This window comes from Rissa tridactyla, chromosome 1, assembly GCF_028500815.1.
Source record: "Rissa tridactyla isolate bRisTri1 chromosome 1, bRisTri1.patW.cur.20221130, whole genome shotgun sequence".
Classification (NCBI taxonomy): Eukaryota; Metazoa; Chordata; class Aves; order Charadriiformes; family Laridae; genus Rissa; species Rissa tridactyla.
Genome location: NC_071466.1, coordinates 186,351,939 through 186,369,523, shown reverse-complemented (window position 1 = coordinate 186,369,523; position 17,585 = coordinate 186,351,939). Strand labels below are relative to the sequence as shown.

The window sequence follows — 17,585 nt, the reverse complement described above, 5'->3', positions numbered from 1 at the left end:
CTATGGCAAATGAAATTTGGAGTGTAGACACATGCAAAGGGACTCACAGACAAAACAAATCCCAATTTCACATATGAAATAATGAGCTTTCACCTGACTCCGGGGAGAAATCCCCACTCTGGGGTGGAATAAGTTGCTTCAATGCTTGAGGAAGAAGAGTGTGTCAAAAAAGAAATCACATATTAGGAGAGGTACAGAAGAAAACAAACATCACTATGTCGGTGGAGAAACCATGGTATAAATATGGAACTGTGTGCAGTTCTAGATCCCTGAACTCCAAAAGGGTATCTTAAAACCCAGGAAAAGCTCACAGAAGAACAAGTATGATAAGGAGCAGAGACTGCATAGCTGCTCAGTTGTGGTAAGCAACTGATTTGGGGGATACATACGGGAAGCACACAAACAGCTGGGTACCAAGAGGACGGATAGGAATTAAGTATTTACTATCCCTTGTATTGTAATACAAGAGCCAAGGATCATCAAATGAAGTCAGAATCAGGCAGTTTAAAAAAAAAAAAAAAAAAAAGGTGGATCTTCATCAACAGGTAGCAAACATGGAACTCTGGGAAGAGGTCAACATATATTCAAGGGAAGATAAGAAATACTTGGGAAAGAAATCCATTGGGAGTTATTAAATAGCAAAACGACTCAGGCTTAGGAAATTGCCTGAACTGAAAATAGTTGGAGGAAAAGTATCAGATATGCTTCCCTTGCTTTACTCTTTCCTACATATCCACCTACCGGAACTGTTGCAGATAGGATCAGGTACAAGACTGAGTCTTGATCCAGACCATTGCAGTAGTCGAGCGCTAAATACAAATCCAGTTTAATTCCATGTATTTGTTTCTATATAATATCAATACAAAAATCACTAAATGGTTCCTGTTGTACTTTCACAAGTGAATGATTTGGCCATGTATTATTACAGTTCTTTTTATGCAGACTTCTGAAATTTGGCTTAGGAGCTCAACACAGATATTAATGATTTCAGTAGAGATGTGAAGATAAAAAGACACAGTGCCTTTTGCTGGGGGTAGGAGAAGATGTCCTGGGTTTTTAAGTGTAGGAACATTCTGAAAGACAGATAGAATATTTTTTTTAAATCTATCATTTCTAAAGCTAATTAAAAACCTCACTGTTCTAAGCAGGTAGGAGCATTTGTGTATAAACTGAAAACACATTTAAACTGCTGTAATAGATTCTGTAATAGAGTCTGACTTCTGCTGAGCAGAATAAAGTAACTTCAGATGGTGCAAACACCTGACTTCATTGATTCTGCTTTCCTTGCAAACACAGCATTCTCAGGCAATGTCTACATGAGTAGGCTTTTTGGTGTGACAGAAACAGATGAACATACTGGAGCATTGAAGCCCCTGTACTTACACAACACGTGGTTCAGTGGTTTTACATTGGGCTAAATGGTGTCTGGGCTCCACAATACAACACACCGATGTATAGGGTTTGAAGCTCTCCAAATGACCAGCCTCTAGTTTGGATCCTTGTTTCTCCATTTGGATGCAGAGTGTGCTTGGTATGCAGCTGGAGCTCACTTTCTGGTTTCATTTCCTCTAAAAGAAATCTAGATCTGAACCAATGGGCTGCAAGGCTTGACTGTAGACTGAAAGACAGCAAAGTGTTAATAGTTTCTCAGCTTGTTCCCTTGAGCTTTTATTATGGGCAGAAGTTCTGCAAGAGAAAGGAAAAGAGGTTTGTGCTCATCAGCTGGGTGTAAGAGGTCAAATCCCCAGCTGACAGGCACTGACACTAAGAGAGGAGTTAATGGAGTTTTAATAAGTGAGCTGGCACAATAATCACACATATACCTGGCTTCTGAACTGACTTTATGATAGGAATGTAATTTTAAGCCATCTCATTCTGAAAGATCTGAGAATTTGTACATTCTCATTGAGGTTAATACTAGTTGTCAAATTTGTAATGAATTACAAGTAATAGGATTTCACAGATTAAGAACATTTGCATTTTCCCATTCAAATGCCCAATTATCTATCATCTGTGTTGAAAAAATCAACTGGCCATTGAACTTAAAACCCCTTTTGTTAGAAACAGGATCAGAGACCTGTCTTCATTAGTATTAGCAAAGTGCTTTAAGGCTTATCAGAAAAGGATGGTAGCAACAGAAGTATTTAGTAAGATGAGAGATGACTAACACATCAATCTTTTCCTTAAACTCAGATCAGTGCACAATGATTACCTTCTTTTCTAAACGCAGGGGCACAGATGTTTTGCTTATACAGATTATACTTATGGACCTGAGTGTTGCACTCATACAAAATGCTCTGAATTCAGCCGTTCATGTACGTAATCCTGCAAAATAGCTGCTAAGATTAAGAGAATGAATTACAAATAAATGCTCACTGAAGAAAGAAGAATGTTTACCATATAAACACTCTAATAGCTAATCTGACTTTTCCCTAGTAGGACATTTCTACTATAGGAATTTAACCCATGGACACACATAATTAGCTCTTTCACCTTAAAGTTGCTGAAAGAATGATTTGCTTAAGAAGATTAGTCCCGTTAGTGTTCAATAGAAGTGCTGACAAATGAGCCTAAAATGATTATAGGGGAACTCTTTTAGCACCATCTTCTGATCTTTTGTTTTAAAATAGCATGCCTTTCAGTCAAAAACCTTTTAATCTGACCTTCTGTGTTTTTCCAAATCAAGGCTCAACTTTTAATACTTTATGTATTCAAATCTTGTATGTGATTAGATGGTTTTCAAGGTCATTTTGAGCCACATCGAAGACTACCTCAATAGTCTCTTTAAATGGAACTTCAGAGCTAATTTATTTCTTCTGATCATGTAACTCCATGCAGCTTCCTGTCTGCACCAGAGCACTTTACCACGTCAGTGGTGACAGGACAACTCTTTTTTTGAGCTGTGCTGTACCAAAACGACTTGAGTTAAAAATAATTTTCCAGAAGAGGGGTAATTTTAAGGGCAGGTGGAAGACAGAAGAGGTGATACTGAAAAGCAGAGACAGGAACAAAGCTGTCTCAGATGGGTTGTGTCAGGGAAATGAATTTTTCAAGCAGTTTGGCTGCATACCATAAACTTGAGTTGTAGAGTAAGCACTGTAATAGAGCAAACATTGCAAGTCACCTACAGTGGCTCTGTAGCTATTGTTTGCATGACAGTCTATTTTTCCGTATAAAAGCTAAGGGTCAAATTCAGAATTACTTATACAGACCTACAGAGTAATCCTTTTATTTAGGGCAGTGAATTATCTGGATCCTTCATTGCTACACAGTTTTATACAAGCATGGAAATCATGTGAATTATATTTCTATTTTTCCTACTCCTGTAATTCTAGGTCTTTTTATCAGCCTAAGATAAATCTCCCATTTATCTTACTCAACTGTTAGCAACAACTGAAAGACTGATGCCACAAACAGAATTCAATTTATATTATTAATTCTCTCTCAGTAAAAATGAGTAGAGTTTTCCATTTTAGTTTTAAGTCATGCTGCCATCTACAGATTGAATAAACACTTGCAATACTCTGTTTAGGATAACAGGGTAATCCACGTTGGAAGAGGTCTCTGGCTTCTAGTCCAACTGCTTCCGCAAGCAGGGTTGCCTCTGAGCTCAGACCAGGTTGCTCAGAGCTTTATCCCACTGGGTTTTGGAAACCTCCTCAGATGGAGACTGCACAGCCCCTGGGCAGCCTGTTCCACTGCCTGACTGTCCTCACAGGAGTGAAGTATTTCCTTTTAAACAATCTGAATCTCACATTTCAATTTATGCTTATTGTCTCTTGTTCTCCAGCTGTGCACCACTACAAAGAGCCTGGCTCTAACTTCTTGCTAACCTCCCCATAGGTAGTGGGGAGCTGCTGTTAGTTCCCTTCCAAGCTGTCTCTTCTCCAGGTTGAAGCATCCCAGTTCCTTCAGCCTTTCATCAAATGGCAAGCGCTCCAGTCCCCAGATAGCCTGGAGGCCCTTTGCTGAACTTGCTCCCGTTTTTTGATGTCTGTCTTGTGCTGGGGATCGAAACTGGGTGTAGAAGTTAAATGTGGTCTAACAAGTGATGAAAAATGAGACATAATCCCTTCCCTTGATCTATTGGCTGTGTCCTTGCTAACACACCCAGGAGGCTGCTGGTCATCCTTGCTGCCAATGCACATGGCTGGCCTATGTTCAACTGCCCACTGGGACACCAGGGCCATTGCCACAGAGCTGCTCCCCAACCTGTCCCTTCTCAGCCTGGGCTGCTACAGGGGTGCTTCCTTCCTAGGGGTAGCACTTTGCTTTTGTCCTTGCTGAATGCCATAAGGTTCCTGTTGGCCTGTTCCACCGGCATATTTAGGTTGCCCTGAAGAGCAGCCTGATCCTCCAGAGTATCCATTTGTTCCCTTAATTTGGTGTCATCTGCAAATTTGATGAGGGTGACCTCCATCCCCTCCTCCAGATCGCTGACAAAAACATCAAACAGGATGGGTCCCAGGAGAGACTCCAGTTGTACTCACTCCACGTACGGTATGACCCATTAACCACTACTCTCCGAGCCACATCCAATCACTTTTTTACCCATCTGGTTGTCCACCGATCCAGACCATAATGTGCTGATTTGGTTTCAAGAGTATTGTGGGACAGTGTCAAAAGCCTTGCTAAAGTCAAGGTAAATGACATTTTCTGCTCTCCCCTTTCCCACGAATTCACTCATTCTATCACAGTTAACTGTTTGGGTTTTTTTAATTAAGAAAAAATATAAAAGCTTTTTTCCAGGGATGGTTCCATTAACATTTTTTTGCCACCATAAGGCTTTACAGTAACAGGGTTAAAGTCTGCATCCTGTAAACAATAAAACAGGTGTTTGGTTTTATTATAAATGTTTTTTTTAAAAACGTTAATTACTCACCTCAGCTTGATGAGCTTACTTGAACAGGCACTAACTAATGACTATGCACTACTTAATCCTGGAATCCTTAGTATTAACTTCAGCTGAGGGATTCATCAAATGTTTGATAAAGTATCAGATGACTTGTTGCTGTTGACTCAGGACTTTTACCTTTTAACGTTTGGTGCCTGAATGCAACAAAAACATGATACATTTAGTGAACCTCAGTATAGCAACTTTTCGGTTAGATACTTGGAGGCTGCAAACTTGTAACATTATTGCTTGAACGGCATTTAGTATAAACCATTTTTTAAAAAAAATGATTATGAAATAAAAGATACAATTGTTTGCTGCAAATATTTTTCCAGGATTTAACTTTGCAAGTCAGATGTCTATGCAAATATGAAATTCACGCTTGCAGCCCATGGCTTCTTTAAGTTCTGTTAAACCTGCCTGGCATAACACATAGCTTTATTCCAATGCATCCAAGGGTTTGCATTTAGGGTTTGGAATGTTTTTGGAAAATTCCAAAGGGTTTTGGTGGGTTTTCTTCCCAATCAGTATGAATTTCAATCTACAAAATTTTCCTGTTTCTGGCTTGAACCTGTTATTCTTCCTTATTTTCTTGGCATTATACGTAAAATATCACCATTGTATAACATTCCTGCAATCTTTCATTAACTGGAATCTTACAAGTCACATTTCATTATTTCTCTCAGACAGACTGTTGCATAACATGAAGGATCAAGGTCAAATGATATATGAAGTGAGACTTTTGATTCATTCAGATGGTCGTCTTCAATTTCAATTACTTTTTCACTACCTTCCAAAAAATATGACAGATTCTGAACATTTTTCAAAATGGGTCTGTAGCATCCAGGTATATTCAGCTGTAATGGAGACACTCTGAATTTGCACATCTGCAGCTCATCCTTCGAAAGCCTTTCATGGTACCATTGTCCAACTTTATTACTGGGATACTTGATACTATGTCCCGCCATTGGAAGAACCACCTTCAAAGAAAGAAGCAGAACAACAAACACATTTGAAATAAAGCCTACCAATTCCTCTTTAAATAAATGGGATTACAAATTTAAATGTGCCTAAATCTTGTGTTTGGGGGCCTGAAATATTAAAACAACAACTTCTCTTGTGAAATAAAGCTGTGCAAGGCAGGTATCTTGGATGTAATTAAGGCAGAAAAAATAATCATTGTATCAGGATTCCTAAAACAAACTAGTAATATACTAACATGAATTTCCTTGCTTGTTGGGAAACATACAGAGATAAAGACGTTAAGTTGCCTATGTAAGACTTCACAACTATGCACTCTGAACCTTCAAAAATTAGAACATTAACTGCTCTTGACTGTTTTTCCCAGTAGACTGAAAAAAATTTCAAAGTATTTACATTCAGCTTCAAGATAAATATTGCCATACTGCAAATGACACTGTACTTATTTCCATTACAAAGTAAATATTCTTTCCTCTTGTTTTTTATGAGAGTGGAGATTAGTTCACATGTGTTTTCTTTAATGTGCATTCTGGCAAGGAAGAAGACTGCACTAGTTAATCACATTATTTTTAAAACAAAACATTTTAATCGAATAAAGAGATCAACAACGCAAAATTTTTCATACAGACTTACTTGGTTTATAGAGTATTTGTTAGCTGACTCTTCTGGAGCAGTGACTACATGAACCTGACAAGACATTTAAAAAGGTAAGAGAAATAACTTTTTTAAAAATAAAACATACACTTTATTTTAGGAATTATGCACTGTACTTCCAAGCTTGTAAAGGATTCTAAGGTTATTTGAATACTTCAAGAACAATAATCTATTTCAGGTATGAAAAATAGTAGAGATGCTTAATATAAAGTAATCTGTTTCCCGGTAAATGGCATTGCATTAGATATTTACTGATGCTAGCTACCAATAATTAGCAATCTATCACTATAAGCTCATGTTCTTTGACTTTGAAGTTCACCGTGCCAATGTGATCTCGTGCTACATCAGGAAAAGCAAAAATACTAAGAAAAACAGTTTATATTAAATAGGAATATATCTATATTAAACTCAGTAACTCAATACTGAATTTGCTACCTCTGCTTTACATTTTATCTGCTTGTTTTATTAACATTCACTGTCAAAAATATTATCAAAGAAAAATCACAATGGAAACAGAAGCCACTCTACAGGCACTGCAGGTTATTCAGTTACCTGCCAAGTGCTTTTGCTTTCAAATTTTTATGATGTTCAGCAAAAAGAAATGAGATACATTCTCCCTATGCACACATCTACTTATTAGCCAGTAAAACACTGCAAAATTCTACGATTTATCTGATGATCAGGAGAAAGATAGAATCATAGAATCATTTAGGTTGGAAAAGACCCTTAAGATCATTGCAACTATCCATAAACCTAACACTGCCAAGTCTACCACTAAACCATGTCCCTACACGCCACACCTACATGTCTTTTAAACACCTCCAGGGACAGTGACTCAACTACTTCCCTGGGCAGCCTGTTCCAACGCTTGACAACCCTTTCAGTGAAGAATTTTTTCCTAATATCCAACCTAAACCTCCCCTGGCACAACTAGAGGCCATTTCCTCTTGTCCTATCACTTGCTACTTGGGAGAAGAGACTAAACTGCTTTCACAATTAAGAAAAAGGTATGCAAACTCTGAAAGAAGAGATGCCTTCAGAATGGACTTCAGCGTGCCAAGACCTGGAACGAGCATACACTCCACACTCCACACTCCACTGCTGTCTTCTGCTCATTGGCTCACCCTTGGCTCCACGCACAGCACCCAGGCTGTGCTGTGGGCGAGCAGAAACACTCTCTCGCCCTTTACTGCTTTCCAAGAAGACTGCTGCATTTTTTGAATGACTGCTAACAGTTTAGACCCACTGTCAATCTGTTTTAATTGCCTGTGTAAGTGAAATTCTGCTACACGCTTTGCCTGTGAGCTGCAACAAGATTACCAGTTCAGTCTGAGGCCACCTTTCACCATGGGCTTACATTCATTAATATATATAATGGGAAGGTCTGACCAAGAGAGCAAGACTCGGATTTGCACTGACTGATAACAGAGGGACACCCAGAGTCCACTCTGAAGGTTTTCCCCAGTCAGATCCTAAGAAGACCATTATATATGATGAAGGCTAAATTCTTACATATATCAATTCTGACATTCTGTTCCTTCCTCTCACTTGAATAAAATGAACACTTGGAACAGATAAAAGTTGCTAATATACATCTAGCTTATACATCTATTTACGGTAAATCAAAAAAAGCTAAATCACTTTTTTCATCTTTGTCACTAATAGTAATTTTAATGAATGAATCAAAATAAAAACATAAAAGCATTAGAGTACGTCTGAGTATGTATTCAAGTGCATTAAGCTTTCTTTTTTTAAAGAACTATTTTATGAAGACTCACCTTGTCATTCAGGGAAACGCTTTCATCACTTTCTTCTGAGAAGACAAGATCACCCTCAACAACTTTTGAGCCATAAATCTTCAGTCTATATGATGCTGCTTCATTCCAAATTTTACTGCAATAAGCATGGACATAGAATATGCGCATGGAATGAGGAATATTGAGCCATCCTTTGGTACAACCTTCATGATTTACACCATAGCGATTTAAAGCTCGTAGCAACATCTTCTCTCTCACTTTAAATTCTGGCAGCATCGCGAGTGCACCCTTTGCATCTTCTGATATAAACAAAAACAACCATATAAGTAATCTCTGATTTTTCAAATATTACCAGTCAGGAAAAAATACACTTAAGAAAATTAAATAATCAGGTAGGGAAAAACAGTGTCCGTCTAACCTCTTTATGCTGACTTTTAAGTTATTATTCCCTTTCCTTCAATGTGTCATGTTAGACACATTTCATCTTAGAGGCTCATCAGCACAGTCCCATGAATTCTAATCTGTTCCATGCAGTATAAACTAAACTAGCTGTCATTCACTTATTCAGCCTAGTTTGCTTTTTTTTTTGCATTGGCCACTGGGAAGTCTGAGCCTCAAGCAAGACGAAAATATACTTAATCAGTTTTGTACTACATTATATAAATGTTGTATATTTAAAATTCTATGGTTTACATATTTTCTCATTACAAGTGATTATCTGACAAAGCCTTTGGCATAGCCTTTTACTTTTTGCTTTCAGGAAAAGGCAAGCAGCTGTTCTCAGAGTCCACATCAATGTCTTTCCATGCACCATACAGCAATGTACAGCACAGAATGAGTCATCATACCTTTTTTGTGACATGAAACATACCTGTGTCTCTGGAAGCTAGATATCATAGTTGTTCTGTCAATCTAGTGACAAGCAAGCTAATAGATGTGGAATATTTGAAAATAACAAATATGTTTGAAGTTGAGAGCAACTCCAAATTTTTAATTTTGGAGAGAAAGTTAAGTTGAATGATAAAAAGAATAAATATGACAAACAGAGCACTTTACTCAGCATACTCCTGCCTTTGACGTATTTTGTTGATTTTAGTTCAAGACAGAGAGGTGGGTCACAGGAAAGCATGGAAGAGATACATAGTTAAAGAGATGTAAAAGCAAAGCCCGAAGGTGCAAAAACCAAGAGCTAAGATTGTTACAGAAAATTCAGAAGGTTTGATGCCCACATCTGGTAAATGCTGAGTACGAATTGCATGTCTCATTCCTGTATACTTCCTTTATTAGGGAGGAGAAGTTTATATTCCAAAAGCAGACAGATGGAAGGAGGCTAAAACGGCTTTTATAAACTTAACTTAGTCTTTTCCAGCATTATGCTACACAGCATTTCTTTCTATATTATCTTGCATCTGAAGTACCCTAGTTTTCCACTATTTTGCATATTTAGGGCCTCATCCTCATCTAATTTTTAACCACGCAACTCTAGCAAGTTCTTCACAATAAGCTATTAAGTGGTACAAAGCAGTAGCAAAATAAAAAGTATCTCTCTGTGCAGCAACACCTTATTGCCTCACAAAACCAACCCTGAATAAATATACAGACAATTTAACTGGACATACCAGTTTGAAGAAAGTATCTTTTTGCGTTGTTTACAGGGTCATCTGTATCTTCAGGTGTGAAGAATAACTTCACAGCTTTCACCTTTAAAGAACAATATTAATAATTTATATTGTTTTGCATTTAAATATAACTATTTGTCAACTAAACAGACAGTCATGCATCCAATTCTGTGTTAACACATTCTGCATTCTCTCAAAATTTATCAGTATCAGTTCTTTAAGGTCAAATTCCCCCTTTCACAGAAGATGCTGTGAACAGTAAATCAATGTTGTTGTGTTCCTTCTCAGGTTAAAGAAAGGTTTTAGTCACCCAGAAGACACAAGACAGCTTTCAAAGCTCTAAGAGAAATCAGTCACCCTTTTTGAACATCCAGTTAGAACTCCTCCACTTCGTCATGCCATGATTCTATCCTGAACAGAAAGGTTCCTTCTTTCCCTTTTGTATGTTTCATACAAAGTTTAGACTGAACACTTTCCACAGTCTCACACAGAGAGACAACAATCTTTCTTTTTTTTATACTGTTCTGTATTAGGTTAGATGACACTGTGACAGGGAAAACACTGCACTAACCTCTGCTACTTGCAAACCCAGTGGAGCCACACAATTTGCTAGCACACCAACCTGTGACATCTGGTTCTTGTCATCCTTTGTATTGGACTGTGCAAGCACATACTGGCATATTTTAATAGGAATAGTAGTTCCTATGTGTTTTAAATTAAAAAGCACCTGAGTTGAGACTAGAAATGTAAATCATTACTCTTCAGGGACTGGCACCTGGTACCAACTGCTGGCATACCCAAATTCAAAACGTCAGATACATCAACAGTAATTTTCATGGGCTGCTCTCAAATCTCGATTCTTCTTATATTTGGAGGATAAGTTTTACTGACTTTTCTCAGGATCAAAACAAGATTAGAAGAAAAGGATACTCGGAGTATTCATTTGACTTTGTAGTGTCTGATTCTGTTTTAGACTTGTGCCAAGTACTATTCCATATACATTGAAAAGTATATTACTCTTATCTTATGAATTATTACTTAAGAAATAAGCTCTCCTTAGCTTACATGGGAGCAATCACTCAGAACTAAGAGTTTGGGAAAGTAGCCAAGGGATAATGGAAAGCAGCAATCTCTTCTATATAGCAGATAAATTACTGTGGTATTGAAAAAGCAAATCCTTTCATATGATCCTATGTAATATCTTGTGACATTTTAAAGAAGTATATTGACCCCCATCAGGAGAAAGAGGCTACAAGTTAGGAGGCAATCAGGACCATGCATAAAGATTGCTTCATTTTAGTGTTCAAATCTTGTATGGAATGCAGCCACTTTCCTGTCAAGTGGCATGATGACCATCACAATCACATACCAATCATAGACAGAAAAATCACTTCCTGAACTATTTAAAGCTGCACCTGCTGTTTAAAAAAGGTTTTTTGTTTCAGTGTCTTCATGCTTATGTTGTTGTCAAAACTCTTTTGGCAATTACTTCCAGCACACATATGGGTTTATCTCACAAATGAAATTATTCACCGGGAAGGTCAACTCCAGCGCTAGACATTGCAACAGTAATGTGAAATCAACTTGACAGTAACTACTTAAATTACAAAATTAAAATACCATTTTTTCATTCAGTAAAGCCAATCCTATTTGATCTGTCTGAACATGTTGTCCTTGTCCAAATCGCTGAGGTCCATAGTAATTTACAAAACCTTTTGTCTAGAATAATAAAGAATAAATATGTTAAAAGCATGAAAGTATCAGGTAGAATTAGTAAGACTAAGCATACAACACACGTACATCTATATTTACATCCCAAATGTGTACAAACTGGTTTTTTAATCAGAAATAATATGTAACAAAATTGTAACTTACGATTCATCCCACTATTTTAGCACCTAATTTAGAAACATCTAAAAAGACAACCAAGTTCTATCATTGTCTTTACTTTCGTAAAAAAATAGGTAAAGGAAACAAAATTATTAATATATATTAAATTACTATAAATACAACAGGTCAAGTCAAGCTTTTTATATGTGACAAATTATGAAATCTCTACTCAAGCAAACGTAGCATAGCACAGGTAATGAACAGTAACCAATATTGGACATTTTTTCTTAAAAATACTAATCCTTTTTCACATGAGATCATTTGCATTATTACTACAATAGTAAAGACCAAGAGTGAGCACTTCTGCTAATTGGGAGTCTCCTGGTGAGTTCTAGGTCACATGTGGGAAGTAAAATCACAGTCATGTGACCCAATAAGAACATCCTTTTCTAGAATATAATAAGTATGCATGGAGTAGACAGGCAAAAAACACACGGTATTTGTTTTGGAAATGGTTATTCCGTTCAAATTACATACCCTTGCTTTGGACATCCTTAGCTCCCATATGCGATTTTGTTTTCGTGGGAGATGAAAAAATCAGTATTTTGGATTAACACACATGCTATTTTTGTCATTCACCATCTGACCAGTATGCTACATCTAATAAAGCAAGACACACATCATAGAATTTGTGTTCATTTTCCAAATAGCAAAAAAAAAAAAAGCCAGATGAAGCAGAGAGAGAGAAAAAAGCACTAAAATAGAATGTTTTTTCAATCATAAAATTAATTTCCAAAGTTTTCTACAGTACATATAATGTATTTTGCTTTTGCACACTGGGCAGTTTTCATTCAAGTCTCTATTCCTGGATTAACCTTCTTAAAATAATTTTTATAATCATTATTGCTTAGAAAGATAGGGCAAGAAAACTAGTGCTGCACAAAACACCTGAAGTTTTTCTTTTCCATGATTTTCTTTTACTTTTCTCAGTGGTTTATGAACGTCTGATGATGGGGTTTTCTTCAGGGACTAAGGATAACAGCAATGAAAATCCACGAAATTTCAGGGGATCTTCTTTCTCTGCTACGGATATTTGTCATGTATTTACTCCATGAAAGTTTTTCATCTGAGCCAACCATGCATGTTCCTCATGTGACAAAAAAAGGCAACCAGCTGATGTGTATATCTATATTCTTTCACACTGTCACAGTGAAACACGTCGCTTCAGTTGGCCTTAGGTCTGTGAAGTAATAGCTCATATATTCATACTCATTTGCTGCACCACTCTAGAGTCTGCAGCCTGTAACACAGAATGAATTCACTTACGGTCCTTCTGTGGAAGGCAGCTTTACTCCTGTGATTCCTTAAGTAATGCAGGAAAGACATAAAATAGCAAAAAACATCAAAACGTTTGTTTTTTTTTTACAGAACAGAATTAAAACTCTGTTAATTATTGGCAACCATAATTGGCTTTTTTACCTCAACATTTTCCATTGCTTCAGATATTCTCTGTTTCAAATCTGCAGAAGAGTCATGACTGTGGCATTTGAGATCTCTCACAACTATATCAAAGTGATTGCCCTTCAGCTGACCAAGTCTAAGGTGTTGGCATGCTGAATGTATGTTGAGTATTCTCAGGCCCTTTTTTTCCATTTTGCTTCCAATTTCTTTCAACCTGCACAAATAATTGGGAGAAATTATGAACGATCCTCTACTAAAGCTATCCAACTTGTAATAAATGTCATCTTCACCTTTGCGCTAGAATTAAAAACACTAATAAAAAGAAGGGATTTAAAGTAATTATGAGAAAACCAAATCAAATGCAGAGATAGAAGACTTAAAATTGAGTTATAGTCCAGAAATACTTTCTAAATGTTTGCTTCATTTGCACTTACATTCTGCAGCTCGACAGATATTAGAATGAAGCAATTAATTGACTTTTCTCAAGGCAACTCCACTGAATTTTGCATTTTTTATTGAAAAACAAGTAATTTACTCTTTGGTCCTAAAAATCTGCTTTTCATTAAAAAAAAAAAAAAAAAGTAATGTGCTCTAGCAGACTCCAAAACACAATTGCTCTTTCTTGGTCAGCCTTAACAAAAACAAACTCAGCACACTGATTCTCTGGGTATGCTTGCACATGCTTGTAATTGGAAACACAGCTGACAGTTCAAGTATGTGGCCTTTAAAGTATCCACTCAATCTCTTTGTTCTTATGTGTAAGTAATAGTCATTCAAATCAAAGGCAACTTTCAGCATAAGAGCTTACATTCTAACCAATACTTTAATAACTTTATAAATTATTTATTTATAAAAATTATTTATTTTCCATGTTATGCTAGTGGCTTGGAAGCATTTAACTATTTTGCTTAATCATTTAAACATTAATGCGAAGTTTTGCTAATATCTCTTGAACAACTGGCCTTATAGCCCAGTTTGCAGTGGAATTTTACTACTGATAGATACTTATGTTACTAATAAATCCTAAAACCATAAATTCTACTTTCCTTTATTGGTAAAGTGTACTTTGTTGCTAAGACCAAAACCCACTAGAAAGTTAGAAGCTGAACAAGAAGTAAGTTACTGTTTTGACCCCAGCAATTTTTTATTGTTACTATGGCAGAACTTAATATGTATTTTTTACCCACTGAACTGGCTACACAGAGTAACAAAGACAAGGAACGGAACGGCACATCTTGTATTATTGACACATTATTCAGAATGTATTTTCTGCCCCCAGGTTTGGTGGTATCTTCTTTATTTAGTCTCATGTTTCTAAACTGGACAATACAATAGAAGCTGATGCCAAACACTCAAGGACAGCATTTGTCCAAAGTATGTATGTAATTATTTACTTCAGTTTTGTAGCTGTGTAAAGCTTTTAAGTTGTTGTCTGTGGACCACAAGTCAGTACTTTGATAGTATGTGGAAATCTGTTGCATCACATAGTATAAGCTTCTTCTCAGTTCCCACTTGTGGATGGTATTTAAGAAATTGTAAAGTGGATCCCATGAGCATGAACTGGAAGGATGCTGTGCCAGAGGATATAGTATACTCGTATTATGAAAAATACAGAGAAAGGCAAGACATAAATTCCAACACTGGGGGACTTCAACGGTAAGCTGTATATTCCCTAAAGCCACAAAATATTAAAGCCATTTCCACTGGTCTCTAATACAGGAAAAGGAAAGACAAATCAATAACATTTCAGAATATTGTACCACATTGATACTTATTAACACATAAAAAAATGTGAATGCACACAGATTGTATGTACCTCTCAGGAGTCACCTTCTTCACCACCATAGGCTGGTAAGTTATAGCCTTTTTATCTTTGATGCCAGTGTAACTGAAGTCTGAAGGCAGAACACCAAGTTCAGTAGCCAAGAAGCCGATTGCTTCTAGTGTTTCTAGATTTTCTTTCTGAAGGGTGAAAGCTGAAACAATCATCTCAGAATTATTAGGAATTTGCACTTCTAAATCATACACGTGTTTTGACATGACAAATGGGCAGGTTCTTCCCTTCAAACTATAATAGTATGGATACTGCAAAGAAACCGTCCTCCCACCCCACAAAACTAAAGGAAATGGGACTTTTTTGGTACTGAAAGAGAAAAATAAAGACACAATACAAGAACCTCTTTAGAACAACCAGAAACCCCGTCTCCCTTTACAAACAGCACCTGATAAAATGCAACACAATTCAACAAGCATGTATTGACTTATTGCTAGAAACATTCTCTGTATCAGAAACCAACTGCTTTAAGGAATGAGATCATAAATCAAATTTGACCTTAGTAACTTGTCCAACATCTAGATGCATCTTCTAAAATCCTCCAATTACTTTAAAGGGAAAGGTAGCACAGAGGGAATGACACAGAGTTTGTACTACAACCAAAAGAACTGTAACCATTATCACTAAATGGTTTATGTAAAATCACTGCAGTAATCTGATTCATCCATCTCATTCTCCAGTGGTGTAATGACGCTGCATTAATAATGATTTATTTCACCATAAACAATGCATCAACCAGGCCTATATATCATAAAAATTATTCCGAGCCTCAGTCTTACTAAGGAACACCATAATACTTGATACTTTCACTAAAAATGTAGTATTTACCTGTATAAAGATCTTGTTTTTCGTGGAGACCACCAGCAGATCTTTTTCCAGACCAACTCTTTTCTCGAAATCGTACTGTTATTGACATATTTGGCTGATCATTGACATCTGTCACAGTAAAAGACTTTGTTTCTAAAAGTTTTCCAAATTTTCTGTTGATAAAGTGGTGAACTACTTTTCTGTGCTCTTTGTTTCCATCAGGCTCAAAACAAAATGTCGAATTTTCTACCTTTGCGTCTAAAAATTTAAAGAAATCACTTGTTTCCTTTTCAGTCACTAACTGACAAAGTTCTCTGTAATCAGCATTTCCTTTCACAGTCATTTCACTGCCTTTTGTAACAGTGACTAAAAAGGGGAATTTCTGCCTAACAGCACTGTGTAAATCAGCTCGTTTTTTCTTGTCCAGTATAGGTCCCAGCGAGAACTCCCCAGTGTTGGAATCGCCATTATTTTCCAAGTCCCATGCACCCTTCAGATCACACGCAAATTTACTAAGCAGCTCACTCACGGGTTTGCCTAGCAAGGAGTCCAATACACTGACTTCCCCAAGGCCAGGTTTGAGCTTGGGTTCGCCCTCACGCTGGTTTTCGTCAGGGCATGCAAAACAGTTGCCTCCCGCCAGGCTTGGGTGACACTCTGATGGACTGGGAGCTCCACCGCCACCACCACAGCCCTCGGCACACGGGCCGGGAGGCTCCATTCTCAGCTTTTTGGGTGGCTGCGGGCACCCACTACTTTGTTCTAGTGGCGCTTCGCTTGTTTTCTGAGGCCGTTCAGCCTGGACGTCCCGAAGCGCGCGTTCGGGCACCTCGATCTCTGTTACTACGAAGTCACCGGGTGAGTTTTTGATCGTACCGCAGAAGCCAGTGTGACCCGTCAGGTAGCTGAGGGAAGGCAGCATGGCTGCCCCGCCTGCCCCTCCTCCCGGCCAGAAACCGCCGCACCTGCAAGGGGGGGGAGATAAAACACAGGGAGAGGAGAAGCAAAAATATCCAACTATTAAAGAAAAGGCTGCTGAATGGCAAGGAGGGAGGCGGGGAGGGACGCAGCGATGACCGCCGGCCCCGCTCCCGCCGCGAACGGCCGTTACGGACCGCTCCAACGGCGCGACCCCGCGCGCGCGACACCCAGACCCCGCGCGCGCGACACCCAGACCCCGCGCGCCGCCGCCAGGGGGCGCCACCACCCACCCACGAGGGAAGGGGCCCGTGGACGGTACCAGGGGCCCGAGGACGGTACCAACTTCCCCAGGCGCGCGGGGAACACGAGCAAGAGACCACCCCCCTCCCCGCGACCAGCCATGGGGCGCGCCGGAGGGGGCGGGGTATCTCGCGGGCAGCCTATGGGAAGGCGGCGTGGGCGGGGAGTGCTTCCGCTTTCTCCTCAGCGAGCCGCCATCTCCCCCTGCGCCACCCCTCGGTGACGCCTAGCGTCGTCAGAGGTGGGTTCACCCCCTCTTAAAGGGGAAGTGATGCGGCGGGAGCGCCTGACGTGAAGTGGGGCGGGGTCGTGGGCGCCGCCGGGAAGCGCCGGGGGTCGGCGGGGAGGTGAGGAGAGGGGGGCTTGGGGGGGGCGAGGAGAGAGGCGGGGCGGGGAGGTGGCTCCCGCGGCTCCCGCCGCCGGTCGGGGCTGGGGGAGGGGGCGGGCGGCGCGGGCCGGGCCTCGCCTCGCTGGGCGGCCGGGAAGCGGCTGGCGGAGCCGTGAGGGGGACGGGGACGGGGACGGCC

At 39.0% G+C, this 17,585-nt stretch overlaps 1 protein-coding gene across 3 annotated transcripts; it reads right to left on the bottom strand.

The window, feature by feature from the left end:
* Window positions 1–1,288: 1,288 nt before the first annotated feature.
* PUS7L (pseudouridine synthase 7 like) lies at window positions 1,289–17,169 on the bottom strand. 3 transcript variants are annotated; one of them, XM_054199735.1, is made up of 10 exons: window positions 17,078–17,160; window positions 15,859–16,802; window positions 15,013–15,172; window positions 13,215–13,410; window positions 11,526–11,624; window positions 9,906–9,987; window positions 8,308–8,585; window positions 6,509–6,562; window positions 5,685–5,874; window positions 1,289–1,618 (listed from the first exon to the last, which is right to left on the bottom strand). In XM_054199735.1, exons 1-10 carry the CDS (start codon window positions 17,158–17,160, stop codon window positions 1,569–1,571), a joined length of 2,136 nt encoding a protein of 711 aa, XP_054055710.1. In that variant the 3' UTR covers window positions 1,289–1,568. The 3 variants fall into 3 exon arrangements, with proteins under 3 accessions (XP_054055710.1, XP_054055700.1, XP_054055717.1); XM_054199725.1 differs by lacking the exon at window positions 1,289–1,618 and having other exon boundaries at window positions 4,340–5,874; XM_054199742.1 differs by lacking the exon at window positions 1,289–1,618 and having other exon boundaries at window positions 4,341–5,874; window positions 17,049–17,169.
* Between the last annotated feature and the right edge of the window lie 416 nt (window positions 17,170–17,585).